This window comes from Zeus faber, assembly GCF_960531495.2.
Source record: "Zeus faber genome assembly, chromosome: 15".
NCBI classification, from domain to species: Eukaryota; Metazoa; Chordata; class Actinopteri; order Zeiformes; family Zeidae; genus Zeus; species Zeus faber.
The window spans coordinates 7,011,704-7,026,333 of NC_137194.1; the positions used below are offsets into that span (position 1 = coordinate 7,011,704).

The 14,630-nt window shown below is 47.2% G+C and overlaps 1 protein-coding gene across 1 annotated transcript in view; it reads left to right on the forward strand.

Annotated features, from left to right (window-relative positions):
• The window catches only part of LOC307240707 (plexin-A1-like), a gene marked incomplete at both ends in the record, with an annotated part of 204,601 nt that overhangs the window by 78,600 nt on the left and 111,371 nt on the right, over window positions 1–14,630 (forward strand). Inside the window, one exon of the mRNA XM_080014554.1 lies at window positions 4,423–4,554. Coding sequence (XP_079870680.1) covers window positions 4,423–4,554 — 132 coding nt within the window. The remainder of the gene's footprint in view (window positions 1–4,422; window positions 4,555–14,630) is intronic.

A 14,630-nucleotide genomic window follows, 5' to 3' on the forward strand; every position in this document is an offset into this window, starting at 1 on the left:
CTCTAGCGGCTCGCCCCGGAGAGCGACCCCCCCCCCCCCCACCCCCCCCCCGGCGTCTCCTCCCGTTTTTTACAGCGCGACGGCGGAAGCTTTCCTCGGCTGGACGTCTTCCATTTTAAATGAAGGAAGGGAAAGCTGAGAAGGTACTTTATAGGTGTTCGCAAATTGAAAAAACTGCAAATTCAATCACGTAAAAAAGATTTTTTCACAGTGAATGCGGCGACGCCGACGTTGTAAACTTTGCTTATGCGTTCGGTTTTAAGGCCGGTTGCAATATTCTGGGCTGGTTGTGCTTGGGGCGACTGTGGCTTCTGTCGGCTCCGTCGGGATCCTTCCAACAGGCGGCTTTTGGGCTCAAGAGCAGTCTAAGGGGCGGCGCGCGCTAAAAGTGAATTTGACGCGCGCCGCACGTAATTCCCAAAGTTGAAACGCCTTGACGTGTTGTTCTTAGATTTTCTGCAGGCGGCGGGTTTTTCTCTGGGCATCAGGAAGCAGCCAAGCAACACGCATCATGTTTTATTACCGGCTTGTGAACTGGATTAAAAAAAAAAAAAAAAAAGAAAACATTCTGCTTTTTTATGACTCCAATGATTGGGTGATTTTTAAGTACACTTCAGCGTGGAACAACTTTTATGTGTCTTTGTGGGGATGCGTCAGCTCCAAATGCATGAACCGGGGATGGATGGCCTGTGGTTGATTCATGATTGTAAGCCCTCCCTCGCCGCTCCAACGTTACGGCCTCTAGTGCAGCCGTGGAAACGTCGGACGACGAGAATCCACTTTAAGTGCCTTAAAGCCTCCGATTAACCAACAACTAGTAAACATAGAAGAATAATCAAATCGAAAGAATTATCGAATCCAACAATAATAGAAGAAAAGTACAGTCCCTGATGTGCAATTGGTCTAAATATGTGCAATGCTCTTTATTACTTTGATTCCTATTTATGTTGTTTCTACTTGGGTATATATTTTCTATATATTTTATTCTGCGTATAGTGCTTACCTTGATTCTTACTTACTTTTAGTTACTACAACTCTTTATTGATTCTCTCTATTTTCTGCTTTTACTTCTTGCTGCTGTAACTGTGCAAACTTCCCCGTTGTGGGACTAATAAGGGTTTATCTTATCTTATCTTATCTCAATGGCGATACAATTTCATATTCCTCGCAGCCTGTTCATCATATGGACTGTGCCGTCGCTGGGGACGGACAGGAAACCAGGGAGCTCGGCGGCGGAGGCCTGCAGACTTCTGGAGTTTTGGACGGACGTCTAGACATCCCTTTCCCACTTGATCCATTGGGTTTCACACTTAACTTGAACAACTTGAGACCCTGAAGATCCACTGCAGCACTCAAAAGAATGTGGATGGTCCCCAAGAGGCTAACATTATGACCCCCCCAGCATACACCAGGCTTTGAGCTGATGTGCGCTGCACGTGTGGCCTATGCAAAAGACTGAAACAAGTGGAAGAAGTGGGAAATTATAAATTAATTCATTTAAGGCCTCGCTGCCACGGCATACCGGAGGCAACGTTTTAGTAGCTGCGCGGCGGCTCCGGAGCGCAGGGGTCGGCCAAGTAGGGCAGATACCTGCAGGCCAGCAGACTGGAGTACGAGACACCGCCGACCCCCGTGTGGGGGCGGGGCTTCCTGTGTGCCAACTGACCTGAAGCCAACTCCAGATGCCCTCTGCCACGAGCAGTGGGGCGGGGAGTGACTGGCTCCACTCCGCCACTTCTTTTATGACTCCTAATAAAGTGCCTGCATGGCTTGTTTTCCAAGCGATTTTAAACTGTTTGTCGGTGCAATTTCGGTCGTGCTTCTCTTGTTGCATGGTGTTTGTTTTAGTGCCTGGAAGGGTTTTTTTTTTTTTTTTTTTTTTTTTAACCGCAGGAACCAGAAACTTAGTTCCCGATACTTAAAAAATGTAGGCCTTTTCTGAAATTGGTTCCACTTGGATAATTCCTGGTCCCAGAACAGTCTCCGCCTGCACGGTGGTGCTTTTCAGGAACTATCGCGGCGTGCAAACCAATACTGATTGGTGAAACGTAATCCACGCAAAACTGGTCGCTGCTCGCTGCTATCACTACACCACGTTCCAAATTATTATGCATATTGGATTTAAGCGTTATAAACATTTAATTTTTTGTTTTTCAATTAAACTCATGGATGGTATTGTGTCTCAGGGCTCTTTGGATCACTGAAATCAATCTCAGACGCCTGTGATAATTAGTTTGCCAGGTGAGCCCGATTCAAGGAAAACTACTTCAGAAGGACGTTCCACATTATTAAGCAGCCACAGGTTTCAAGCAGCATGGGAAAGAAAAAGGATCTCTGCTGCCGAAAAGCCTCAAATAGTGCAACGCCTTGGACAAGGTATGAAAACATTAGATATTTCACAAAAACTTAAGCGTGATCATCGTACTGTGAAGAGATTTGTGGCTGATTCAGAGCACAGACGGGTTAACGAGGAAGGTTTCTGCCAGACAAATTCAGGGAATTAAGAGAGCAGCCGCTAAAATGCTGTTACAAAGCAGCAAACAGGTATTTGAAGCTGCTGGTGCCTCTGGAGTCCAGCCAACCTCAAGGTGTAGGATCCTCCAGAGGCTTGCAGTTGTGCATAAAGCTACTATTGGGCCCCCCCTAACCAATGCAGAAACGGTTGCAGGGGGCCCAGAAATACATGAAGGCTCATTTCAAACAGCCTTGTTTACTGATGAGTGCCGTGCAACCCTGGATGGTGCAGATGGATGGAGTAGTGGACAGTTGGTGGATGGCCTCCACGTCGCAACAAGGCTGCGATGTCAGCAAGGAGGTGGTGGAGTCATGTTTTGGGCGGTAATCATGGGGAGAGAGCTGGTGGGCCCCTGAAGCTGTGGAATCGACCTCTGCAAAGTATATAGAGTTTGTGACTGAGCACTTTCTTCCATGGTACAAAAAGAAGAACCGTGCCGTCCGTAGCAAAACCGTCTTCATGCCTGACAATGCACCATCTCATGCTGCAAAGAAAACCTCTGTGTCATTGGCTGCTATGGCCATAAAAGGAGAGAAACTCATGGTGTGGCCCCCATCCTCCCCTGACCTCCACCCTATTGAGAACCGTTGGAGCATCCTCAAGCAAAAGATCTATGAGGGTGGAGGCAGTTCAAAACAGCAGCTCTGGGAGGCTGTTCTGACATCCTGCAAAGAAATTCAAGCAGAAACTCAAAAGCTCACAAGTTCAAAGGAGGCAAGAATTGTGAAGGTGATATGAAAGAAGGCTCCTTTGTTAACATGTAACTTGGCCTGTTAAGATGTTTTTGATTGAAATAGCTTTAGATTTCAGTAAATATGACCTGCTAATGCTGCACATTCAACAAATGACCATTTTCAGTTCTTTACGACCTATAAAATGTTTTGAAACTCTGTTGTGCATAATAATTTGGAACAGTGCGTTTAGAGTTTTTATTTTTGAAAAAAATACTTTTATCATTGGGAGGTTTGTTCAATAACATTCGAATTATACCCTAACGGTTGACGACTTGAAAATTATACTGACTGTCATTTGCATCGACTATTTAGGAAAATCAGAGAAAAATATCATTTGCATAATAATTTGGAACGCGGTGTAGTTTCCCCTCACTAATTTTTGTTTCATAAAAGAAAATGGAAATCCAGAACCCGTAACACAGCAACGGATGGGGCGAAATCCCACGCTTTGCGTAACCTTCCCATGAACGACACGGCCTCCGCAAACAACCGTCAACAAACTGTTTTAGGGACCGATAAGGTTCAGGGTTCTTGCCTGTGGGGATGGAAGTGGTCACAAAGGTCACTCTCACACTCTGCACCAATGAAGATGATGACGTACTTATAGACTTATCATTTTCATCAAGGTTCCTCCTGAAAGGTTAATATATATATATATTTTTTTTACGGTACACTTTATTTCTAAACTGCGCTATCTCGCCAGTTGCCACTGCAGACCTGGCTTAACGCTCCACCGCGGTCCGTCAAAGGTGGTTTCTTTGACATTCCGAGGAAAAGCTCCGCTCCTCCTTTGAACCGGAGACAAGCACCTTTCTGTGACGGCTTCTTTTATTCTTTAGCCAACCTTTATGTCCGGGGGGCTGGGGGAGGGGGGAGGGATTAAGGGATGCCTTTGACGGCGCCTTCCAGGTTTTGTGTCCAGGCGAGGGGTCGGCCGGACCTCAGGGAGAAGAAAGAGGGATGAGAGAGACCAACAAACACACCGAGTGCTAGACGGCTTCTTTGTGTTGTTAGAATTGGCTCTTAAGGCTTCCCAGGTTACGGAAGGGAAGGCGAGAACAAAAACTTTGCCGCTCAAAGTTTCCGCTCGCTCTCTGGCGGCCAAGGTTACGGAAGCCTCCGCTGCAGTTCAGAGGTAATCTCCGGCTCCGCTCTGCCCTCCTGTCTCCTCAGATCCTGGTCAACTCCATCGCCCAGCCTGCCTTGCTCTATGAGAACGTGGTGGTGAGCGACGGGAATCCCATTCTGAGAGATCTGCTCTTCAGTCCCGACCACCAGCACCTGTACGCGCTCACCGACACACAGGTAAGAACAGTTTTGCGACGTCCGAGACGCTAGATCTTTAAATACGGAAAGACTTCTGTGGCTGAGCGGGTTGGCAATGCGCTGTTTTGTTTTTTTGCCTTTTTGAGATACTAAGTCTTTCCATTACATTACATACTGCTGCGTTACATGGATTCAGTACCATTTCTGACAAATGGTTGACATTATCAGCAAAAATTGTGACGCTTTTGTTGAGATTGCACTCGTCGGAAAGGGACCTTATTTATTGTAATGGGAGCGGCGGGTTTAAATGAGCTAACACGGCTAAACCCTATTCTATGTTCTTAAGAGTGTAAGTTCCCTTGGAGAGCACATACGTCCTGTTATTCCAGGTCAATAACTACCTTGAAAATGATCAATTTAAATGTTGGTGAGTCCCTCGTCCCGTAACGGCCCCACCGCTCCTCTTAATGGGGACCTCTGCACTGCGGGGTCCCGTCAGAATTGCACCCGCCGTTGGCAAAGTGCTACTCTAACCGGAATAGTCCAAAAAGTGCGGCGCATTTTGCAACACAAACTACCCTGAAGGACCCTCAGACATATTTGTGATGACCCGCTGCGATGGCGCAATATCTCAGTCGTGTGTAAACGGCAAAAATAAGATAATTACAGAAGATAGAAAAGATCACTTCCGCATTCAAGATTTTTGACGGGGCCCCGCTTTGCAGAAGTCCCATTGAAAATGAGCGGTTGCAGGGCCAGTGAATCCCATAATATATTGTAAGGTCTCAGTCTCAGCTCTACAGTCTCAGTGCTACCTGTGATTGTTGTGTATTCTGCAGGGTCAGTTATTGACAGGTTTTACACTTTTATTCACCCCTCCCATCCAATTTCGCCACCGGCCGCCGCTGATTATTATCCATTATTATGACTGTTCAGGCTGGCAAGCCCTCTCGCGTTGAATCAAACCGTGAAATAGGGAAGGACGTAATGAATTCCTGGACTGGCAAATCCTCCTCTCCACAATCACGGTTTTAGGAGTCACTCTGCTCACTTTCGCTCCGACGTCATTGGTGCTACCAGTGAGGATCTGCTCCTTTTGTCACTGGTTGCCAGGGTGTCACACGCACGTGACATTCAATTAACGGTCACGCCACCAATATCCATTTGGAGGAAACCCGAGGGGGAAAGCGTGGCTTTAAACTGGCCGGAGGTTGCCCTTTAAACACAGAGAAAGGAGATCATGGGTAGGAGTAAGCAAGACACAGAAGAGAACCTTGCATCATACGTAAACGATATGCATGCATGTATATTAATATTCATATAAACATAAACTGTGTGTCCCAAAACTGGGACAAGAAAGATGTAAAAGAACATAAAACATCACACACGCGGACCATCGCACTGGGTCACTGATGTTACGAATGTCAACCCGTCCTACATATAGGACGCAGTTTCAGGATACTGTAGTGCACATGGCACAAAGCCTGACAGCCTTCATGAGCGGACGGCAAAATCCATAATGCCAAAGATGGCCGACCGGCTGGGCTTGGCGTGGCCCGGCGTGGTGTCGGGGCGAAAACGGCCACGCTGTTTGTGTTCATGTGCGAATACGTCATCAGCTGCAAGTGTGAAATTTGTCCCACTCGTCGTCCGTTTGGTTGACGATCAGTCCGTCAAGTGGAAGCTTGTATCATTTTTTTCGTCGCTCAGCAACTTCCAATGTTTATCCAAACTTGCCCACTTAGCAGTGTCCTCAGCAGGAGGAGCACCGTTGATATCAGTCGGACGCTTTACTGTACCGAGCGCGCTATAGATTCCATCCCCCTTTTTCTCTCTCTCTCTCTCTCTCTCTCTCGCCCACTCTCTCTCACCCTCTTTTCCCCTCCGCGACTCTCTTATCTCGTAATGACTAATGACTGAGATGTGATAACCTTCAATGAGACTTCTCCCGCTACGTAGACTGGGCCGCCGCCGTCCAGCTGCTGTGTAATTTACCAGCGATTAGACGTAATCGACTTCCATGTGTCTGAGGGAGAGGGGGAGAGAGAGAGAGAGAGAGGAGGAAGTGTAATTGATACAAATGGACAGTGTCTGCGTCGATTTGACAGGGGAAATAAGGCCCCGTTCGATCAAGGGAAGCAGCCCGGGATGAGATGCCGGATATACTGTACTGAGGGGACATCTATACCCTACACACACACACAGACACACACACACACACACACAGGAATCCAGTCTGTTCCCGGGCTGTGATGCGTGCGGCGAAGAGCGCCGCAGAGTATAGCTCAGAAAATAAATGTTCTCATTCATATCCGAGGAATTTAGCTGATAGTCGGAAACAAGCGTCAAGGCGAGGCCACTTTATTGGTATAGGACATTTCATACACAAGGGCATTTCAAAGTGCTTTACATAAAGCCTTAAATACATTATATAAAAGCAAAGACGAGTAAAAGCATGGAAATAAAACGCTCCGAACAGACAAAGACGTTGAAGTGCCATTTGAAACAGGCCCCCGCACCCTCTTGGGCGGTTGGGCCTCAAACGCAGCTGGAAACTCAATGGGACTCAATGCAGTGGTTACCTACACACTCGGAAACACAAATACAAAAGAAAAAAAAAAATCACGCGGACGAACGGTTGAATTCCGTTGAGCCAGGATTCAAAAGCAGTAAAGTTAGGCTGAGCGTCCCACGGGAGAAAGCATCGCATCCATCAGCAAAGAGAATGCAGGAGCCTCCAACCTGAACCGAGTTGGCCAACAGCTGTACTCCATAGCCGCGATTGGCGGCCACCAAACTGACCATGCAAACAACTTGCTTGACTCCAATTTTGGACGGAAGTCGTTCACCTTGTATTTTTGGAGTGACGGCAGGGGGGCGCTGTAAGCCCTGCTCCGCTGGAACTTATTACTTTATATTTGAAAGGGCTCCTACGGATGTTCCACCTTTTCAACTCCTCTCGTCTACATTAAGGGGCCGCTGGCATCGGAACCAGAAAAGTCGTCTCCTTTATTTTAAATGATTAAAAACCCGGGCTTCAATATTTATAAAGCATTAAGGAGCGGCGGAGATGTCCCGTGCATGAGAGATGTGCGCGGGATGTTATTCGGGAGTCCTTGAGGAGTCCTTTTAATCCTCGTCGTCTTCCCCGTCGCTAATAAAGGAGGCTGGGTCCGGGGCCCCTCCAACGCTGCACTTAGCGGGGCACTCATTCCGCAATATGGCTCCTTCCCAAAGACAAATGTGATTAAGATACAAACCAATTTGTATTAATTCATGTTTTTTTTTTGATTATTAGTCGTCTCGTCTGATTCTCAGAAGAAAATGTAAAAACCTTCCTGTTTTCGTGTGGGAGCTTTCTGATACCGGATTAAAGGGACGCGGCGTCTCTGCAAATTTTGGTGCAGCGGAACCCATTCATGCCTCTTTACCCAGTCGCCCTCGCTGTGTTTCCATCCATCTCAATGACTATTCGCTCTCTGGCTCAGGGATCCGAAGCGGTTTTTGTGTTTTCAGTCGCGGAGCCATCGCAACGGCCAAATTCACAGAATACAGCAAGAAAAAGGAAGAGTGATACAGGGAGGGAGGGAGGGAGGGAGAGAGAGAGAGAGGGGGAGAGACAGGGGGAGAGAGGGGGAGAGGAGATGAACAGAGAGAGTTGTCACTCGTGAAGGAGGTAGGAAATTATAATTGGTAGTAGTGGAGTAGTGTCTTTCTCCCAAACCTTCTGCCTTATCGTCCAAATGATCTGAATGTGGCAATAATCCTATTTGTCGGTCTATCTGCCATCCATCCATCCATCCATCCATCCATCCATCCATCCATCCACACATTGTTCTTCATGAATCAATAACTAATCCACATCAAGCGTTCATATTTTTCTCTCCTACCACGTTAACCTACACAATCTACGACACAAACAAGGACCCTCCCTCCCGTCATTAATATTGATTGACGTAGAACAACTGAGGAAGCTGCTGCCTCTTGGTGTGAGATGACGAAAGCCCCGGCGCTAATCAAACCTGCGTTAATCAAACAGCCGCTGCACGTCATTACACATTACCAGTGTAAGCCCATTTCTGACAAATGTCTTTATTTCGTGGCAAATTGCGCGGAGAGGCCCGTTGAGTTCATGACAAAACGGGGAGCGGGTGAAGCAACCCAGCGGCACACGTACAGTCCTGCGCTCCAAATGTAAGAGACGGAAATGTATATGTGAAGGTAAGACGCCGTGCTTTGCAGCGCTGCGTGATTAAAGTTGATTGTGAGTCCTATCGTTCCCTCGTTAAGTCACCGCTGGTTCTGCTGCCGCTGAGCGAGAAAGAGAGAGCGGCAAGATGAGAGAGAACGAGAGAGAGAGAGAGGGAGAGGGAGAGAGACGGAGAGGGGGAGAGAGAGAGGGGGAGAGAGAGAGGTAGAGAGAATGGTAGAGAGGGAGAGAGAGTGGAAGAGAGAGAGTGGGAGAGTGTGAGAGGGAGAGAGAGAGTGGGAGAGAGAGGGAGAGGGGGGAGGGAGAGAGTTGAAGAGAGAGGGAGAGAGAAAGGAAGGATAAAAGCGAGGGAGAGAGCTGGGGAGAGATTTAGAGAGAGAGAGAGAGAGCGAGAGAGAGGGACGATAAGAGAGGGAGAGAAAGTGGGAGAGGGAGATCGTGACCGGCACGACTCGCATCTGTCGCAAAACCATCCGTGGAGCTGAAATATTGAGATTCTCGTTGTACGGATCAAGGAAAAGAGGCTGTTGGCATTTAAATCATTTGATGGATGTTTTTCCATGTTTCGTCTTTTGTGGTTTGTTCTATTTTCAGCCCTTCACTCTCTCCCTCCCTCACTCTCTCTGTCATAAATATTATAATTTCAGTAGGGGAAGGCCATCATCTAGCACAACGCCTTTTACAATAAGATTCCCCATCATTAGAAATACCGTTAACCCCGCCAACCAAACCTTTCCACGGTGTCATTCAGCGGTCATAGTTTCCGTACACATGCCTTTTGTAGTGGATTTCAAGCAGCGTTTGGCATCTTTTTGTGTGTGCACATTGTTAATAAATGAGGCCCCGGGAAGCATTGGGAAAGGTACAATATGCCCACGGACTACAGTGTGATAGAGCGCTCCGTCGTTGATAATTTGACATCTGACAAATAGGCTCAACGCCGCCCGTCCCCACCGCGCCCGCAAGACGGTTTGTTTGTAGATGTTAGATGGCACCTGAGTCTGGAAGACGCTTTCCAGCGGAGTTTTGGCATTTTAACCAGAAGTGACACCTCACGTTTGGCGTTTGTTTTCCGGCCAGGTCGTCAAGTTTAATGCGGTGTAAACCGACCCACCTCATGCAAATGTTTTGTTTGTAACCGCAGGTAGGTATGTAGGTAATTAGATAGGTAGATATAAAGGTAGTTAGATAAGAAGGTATGTATGTGGGTCGGCAGATAGGTAGGTTGTAGGTAGGTACTGTAGGTATGTAGGTATGGAGAAAAGTTGGTACAGTATGTAGATAGGTGGATAGAAAGGTAGTTAGATAAGAAGGTAGGTAGGTGGGTAGAAAGAAAAGTAGGTACTGTAGGTCGGTAGGTAGATAGGTAGGTTGGTAGATAGGTAGGTATGTAGATAGGTAGCTAGGCATGTAGGTGGGTAGGAAGGTACAGAGGTTGGTACTGAGGGTAGATAGGTTGTAGGTAGGTACAGTATGGTTGGTAGGTAGGTTGATGGAAGTGTAGGTAGGTAGGTAGAAAGAAAGGTAGGCACTGTAGGTAGGTAGATAGGTAGGTTGGTCAGTAGATGGGTAGGTTGGTCGGTATGTAGGTAGGTTGGTAGGTAGGTAGGTAGGTAGGTATGTAGACAGGCAGGTAAGTAGGTAGATAGGTAGAATGGTAGGTAAGTAGGTAGATAGGTAGGTAGGTAGGTAGGTAGGTAGGTAGGTGGGTTGTTTGGTAGGTAGATAAGCATGTAGATAGGTAGCGAGGCAGATAAGTAGTTAGATAGGTAGAGAGGTTGATACTGTAGGTAGGTAGGTAGATAGAAGGATTGGTACTATAGGGAGGTAGGTATGTAGGTGGGTAGATAGTTTGATAGAAAGGTAGTTAGATAAGTAGGTAGCTAGGTAGGTAGAAAGAAAGGTAGGTATGTAGGTAAGTATGTTAGTAGGTTGGTAGGTAGATAGGTGGATATATTTTGCAATTGTGTACATTACTGTGAGACTCTATTTCTCGATCTATCTATTTTTACCGGGTTCCTCTACACAACAAGTCGAATGCATAAATGAAAGTAACAGAGTTCCTTATGAAACTTCAGCAACATGTAACTGCTGTGGGTACTGGTGTGGGAGACAGTCTACCTCGCTGTGAGGAGGGAGAGGGAGGGATGGAGAAAGAGAGAGAGACAGAGAGACACAGACAGAAAGAGAGAGAGAGAGAGAGAGAGAGAGAGAGAGAGAGGTGACACCACAGCGTTTCAGTTCTCCGCAATCCCCTGCAGCCGCGTCCCCTTCCGCTCGCCAGCGCTGACGCCCCCCACCTGCAGATGGCGCTGTGGCACCGCGACAGTTACCGTCGTTAGAAGAAGTTTCATTTTTGTTGCAGTGAATCCCTTTTGCAGTGAAAAAACTTTTCACAGAGCGGTACATACGATTGCCCTATTTGTCCTTTAACCGAGCCCCTCCCCCCGCCAACACACACACACACACACACACACACACACTCACACACACACACACCACATCCGTCTCCCCTCATTGGATAATAGAAACGCCAAGCGGCGAGAGTTGTGGCGCTCCTCGGACATCAAAAAGCCCATTTCGCAGCCTGACAGAACAATTTACCTTTTGCTCATATTCGCGCTCGCGTATAATTAAAAGTTGTGGGATCGGGATTTTCGGAGCTCGTATCTGTACAGGAGTGCACACATGCACACGCGCCCACGCGCACGGGGGCACCGCAGAAACATAAAACTGTCTAATTCGCCGTGAGGAGGGTTTTCGATTAACAGGGCATCAGATTTATTCAGCGCTCGCTCCGTCTCCGTCCCGCTCCTTCCCTCCTCTGTCTCCGTCCATTTCGGGGAAGACGAATGGACGCCCCTGTCGCCGCCTCTCCATCCGTTCCTCCACACGCTCTCTCCGTCGCTCCCGTTCCCCCCCCGCTCCGGTAGAGACGCTAAAACATCAAATCCCTTTTTTTTTTTTTTTTTTTTTTTTGAAGATGACGGTGAGAGAATATGAAACTGGCGAATCAAAGCCGGTGATTCATCCTCCCCGGTAACGCGCGACGGTGACATCATCGAGATGGCGGGGGTCCGCCTTTCCCCGCCAAGAACGCACCGATCGGGGCCGTTTCCAATGGAATTCTGGGACTGGCAGTGTAAATCCGCCCATCGCCATCAATCATCATGTAAAAAAAAAGGTTAAAAACTCAAAATGAACGGATCAATCATCCCTTTTACCGACCACTCAGGGTTGTGAGGTCGAGGAATAAAGTCCCCGTCCACCGTTTATTAGGTCATATACCGTGGGAACGTGGATTTATGGTCCTGATTTCACCTAGTCAAGCCATTTAATAGTGCATTAGCTGGGGGTTGTTTTTCACAAACAGCAGTAGGAGGAGTTCCCTGGTCGGGCCGAGCCTTCAGATCACATCTCTCCTTATATTTCCGCCGCGGATCTATCGGATCCGAGCATCGGAGGGCGAGCCACGCCGCCCTTAAAATTCCTGACGTCGGTGACCCCAAGGTCAACCCCCTCCACTTCCCCTTCCGCTTCCATATATTGATTTTTAGTTGAGATACGCTACTTCAATATGACATGTATGATTTATGGCAGACAGTCCGACATACAGATAAGAGCCTCGTCCAGGTCGAAAGCAGAGTTGAACCTGTGTGTGGCTGGTGTTGGGGTGTTGCTGCCGAGAGGCTGGATGGAATGAGACTCCTCCCGATCGCCGCTCGCTCTGTACTTCATAGTTCTGAGAGCTTGATCGTTCTATTCTTAATGCCCCGAAGAGACGGCGACGCCAACTGCTTTGCCACAGGAAGACAGACGGGCGTGGAAACATGGTCGCGAGGAACAGTGGAGACCTGTAGTTTAGTTACGCTCATGGAAGACTTGATTCCACCTGGTTGACAGCTCATGTTCTGTCTTGTTCTGTGTATGTGTTTGAATATGGCGTCATTATATACAGTGTATACTGTATATATACCGTAAAAAAAACTATATATATATATATATATATATAAAATACAGTTTATATATTATACACTAATTACATGGTAATTACATTAGTTAGTAATAACACCTGCGGTTGCCATAACAACATTTGAATGATGCATATGTATTAATTCAACACATTCTGTACTCAAGTGTCACGCTTTAGTAAACGCTTTGTTGTGACTGAGGTGATAACAGCCGTGTTATGCTACAGTCAAATGACAAAATTTGCCAAAGCCCATGTATCGCATTTAAGCTTTTTATAACAAAATGCAGCAAGTTAATAAGAACTACGGGTGCTATATCCATAATAAAGGTATTTGATATTACATTTTGACAAATGATTACAGAATTTGGCATAACTTATTATATATTTAGGGTTGAATATTTTTATTACAAAATGTGGAAAGTTTTTATTATTACATAATAACGATTACATTTACTACATTTTGGCAACGTATAACAAAATGCAACAAAACTTCAGGTCTGAACCATGCTCATTATTAATGCTGTCTGTCTTCAAAGATAGCCAGCCGGTGCTCACGTGAATAACATCCATCAATAATATGTTGAAAAGTGGTTGCCAAAGGGGGCAACCAGAGGCAACAAAATGGTTGCCAATTGACTCGATCTGGTTGCCGAGGGCAACTGGGCAACCGTTACTGTCAAGCCCTGATTATGGTTGTTACATAATACCTTGTTATAGACCTACCTGGGTGTACGTTGGAAATTTCAAAGTAGAAGTGCGCTTGTGCTGCTGGAGTTGCCTGGTCGTGAGTGGGAGTGGCGCAGCTTTTTTTATACTTAGCTTGAAAGACATTAAAGTCCAAACAATGTCTCCTTCCACGTTACAATGAGCGGGGGATAAAAGAAAACCGTTATTACACCGAGGCCGTTAGCCTTGGGGAGGCCGCGCCTTGAGGTGACAGCCGAGTCGTCTACTCGCGTATCGGGTGTCGGCGCCCGGACAAAGCGGGGCGGTAAATTCACACGCCGAGCAGTTGTGCCTCCTTTGTCCCTGTTTCGTGTCCGAGCGGGAGACAGCAAAGGACGGGGGGACGTGACGGAGAGAGGGAGCGCGACGGCCGTTGTTGGTGGGCTGTTCGGTGTCGTGTCCCTATTAGCGTTTCTCAATCGCTGGCTCCCGCCCGCCTTTGTCTGGCTCTCCGGGTCCGGGACGTGGCTTTTACCTGGCGCTGGATGGGGGAGATGAATGGTTATTGGAACAGGTATGGCACCCGTAATGGTGTCAGATGAGTGTTGTTTTTGTGTGTATTTTTTGGGATATGATGATGTATGGTCTCATTTTCAGAGTTTCTCCACGTGTCCGGCCAAATTTAAGAATAGTTGGATGAGAGACAGAGAGAGAGAGAGAGAGAGAGAGAGAGAGAGAGGAAGTGAGAGGGAGCGAGAGAGAGCGAGAGAGAGACCTTTAGCCAGAAATGCAACATTTTAGGAATACAACCCCTATGATATGGAAAAGAATATGGAATATTCCATTTTTTTGACAGGTGCCATTGGAACCAGATGATCAATGTAAATCACTTCACCTGTCAGTGGTTTTAATGTTGTGGCTGATCAGTAAGGATATATATACAGTATATATATATAGAAGAATCTTTAATTGTCACTCAACACACCACACTACAACACATGCACACACACACACATGCACACACACACACATGCACACACATGCACACGCTTTGGACAGTGGCCGGTGAAATGTGGCCTCTGCATTTGACCCATCCTGGTTTGTCCTTCCTCCGGGGGGGCAGCCAGGAGCAGTGGGCAGCATTTGTCGACGCGCCCGGGGACCTGGTACCAAGTGTCCATCGCTGGTCAGATGGTGATGCGTGCATGTTTTTGGTGGGGGTCCTTACTGATGGTAGGTGGAGGAAACCCCATGTGAGCACGGGGA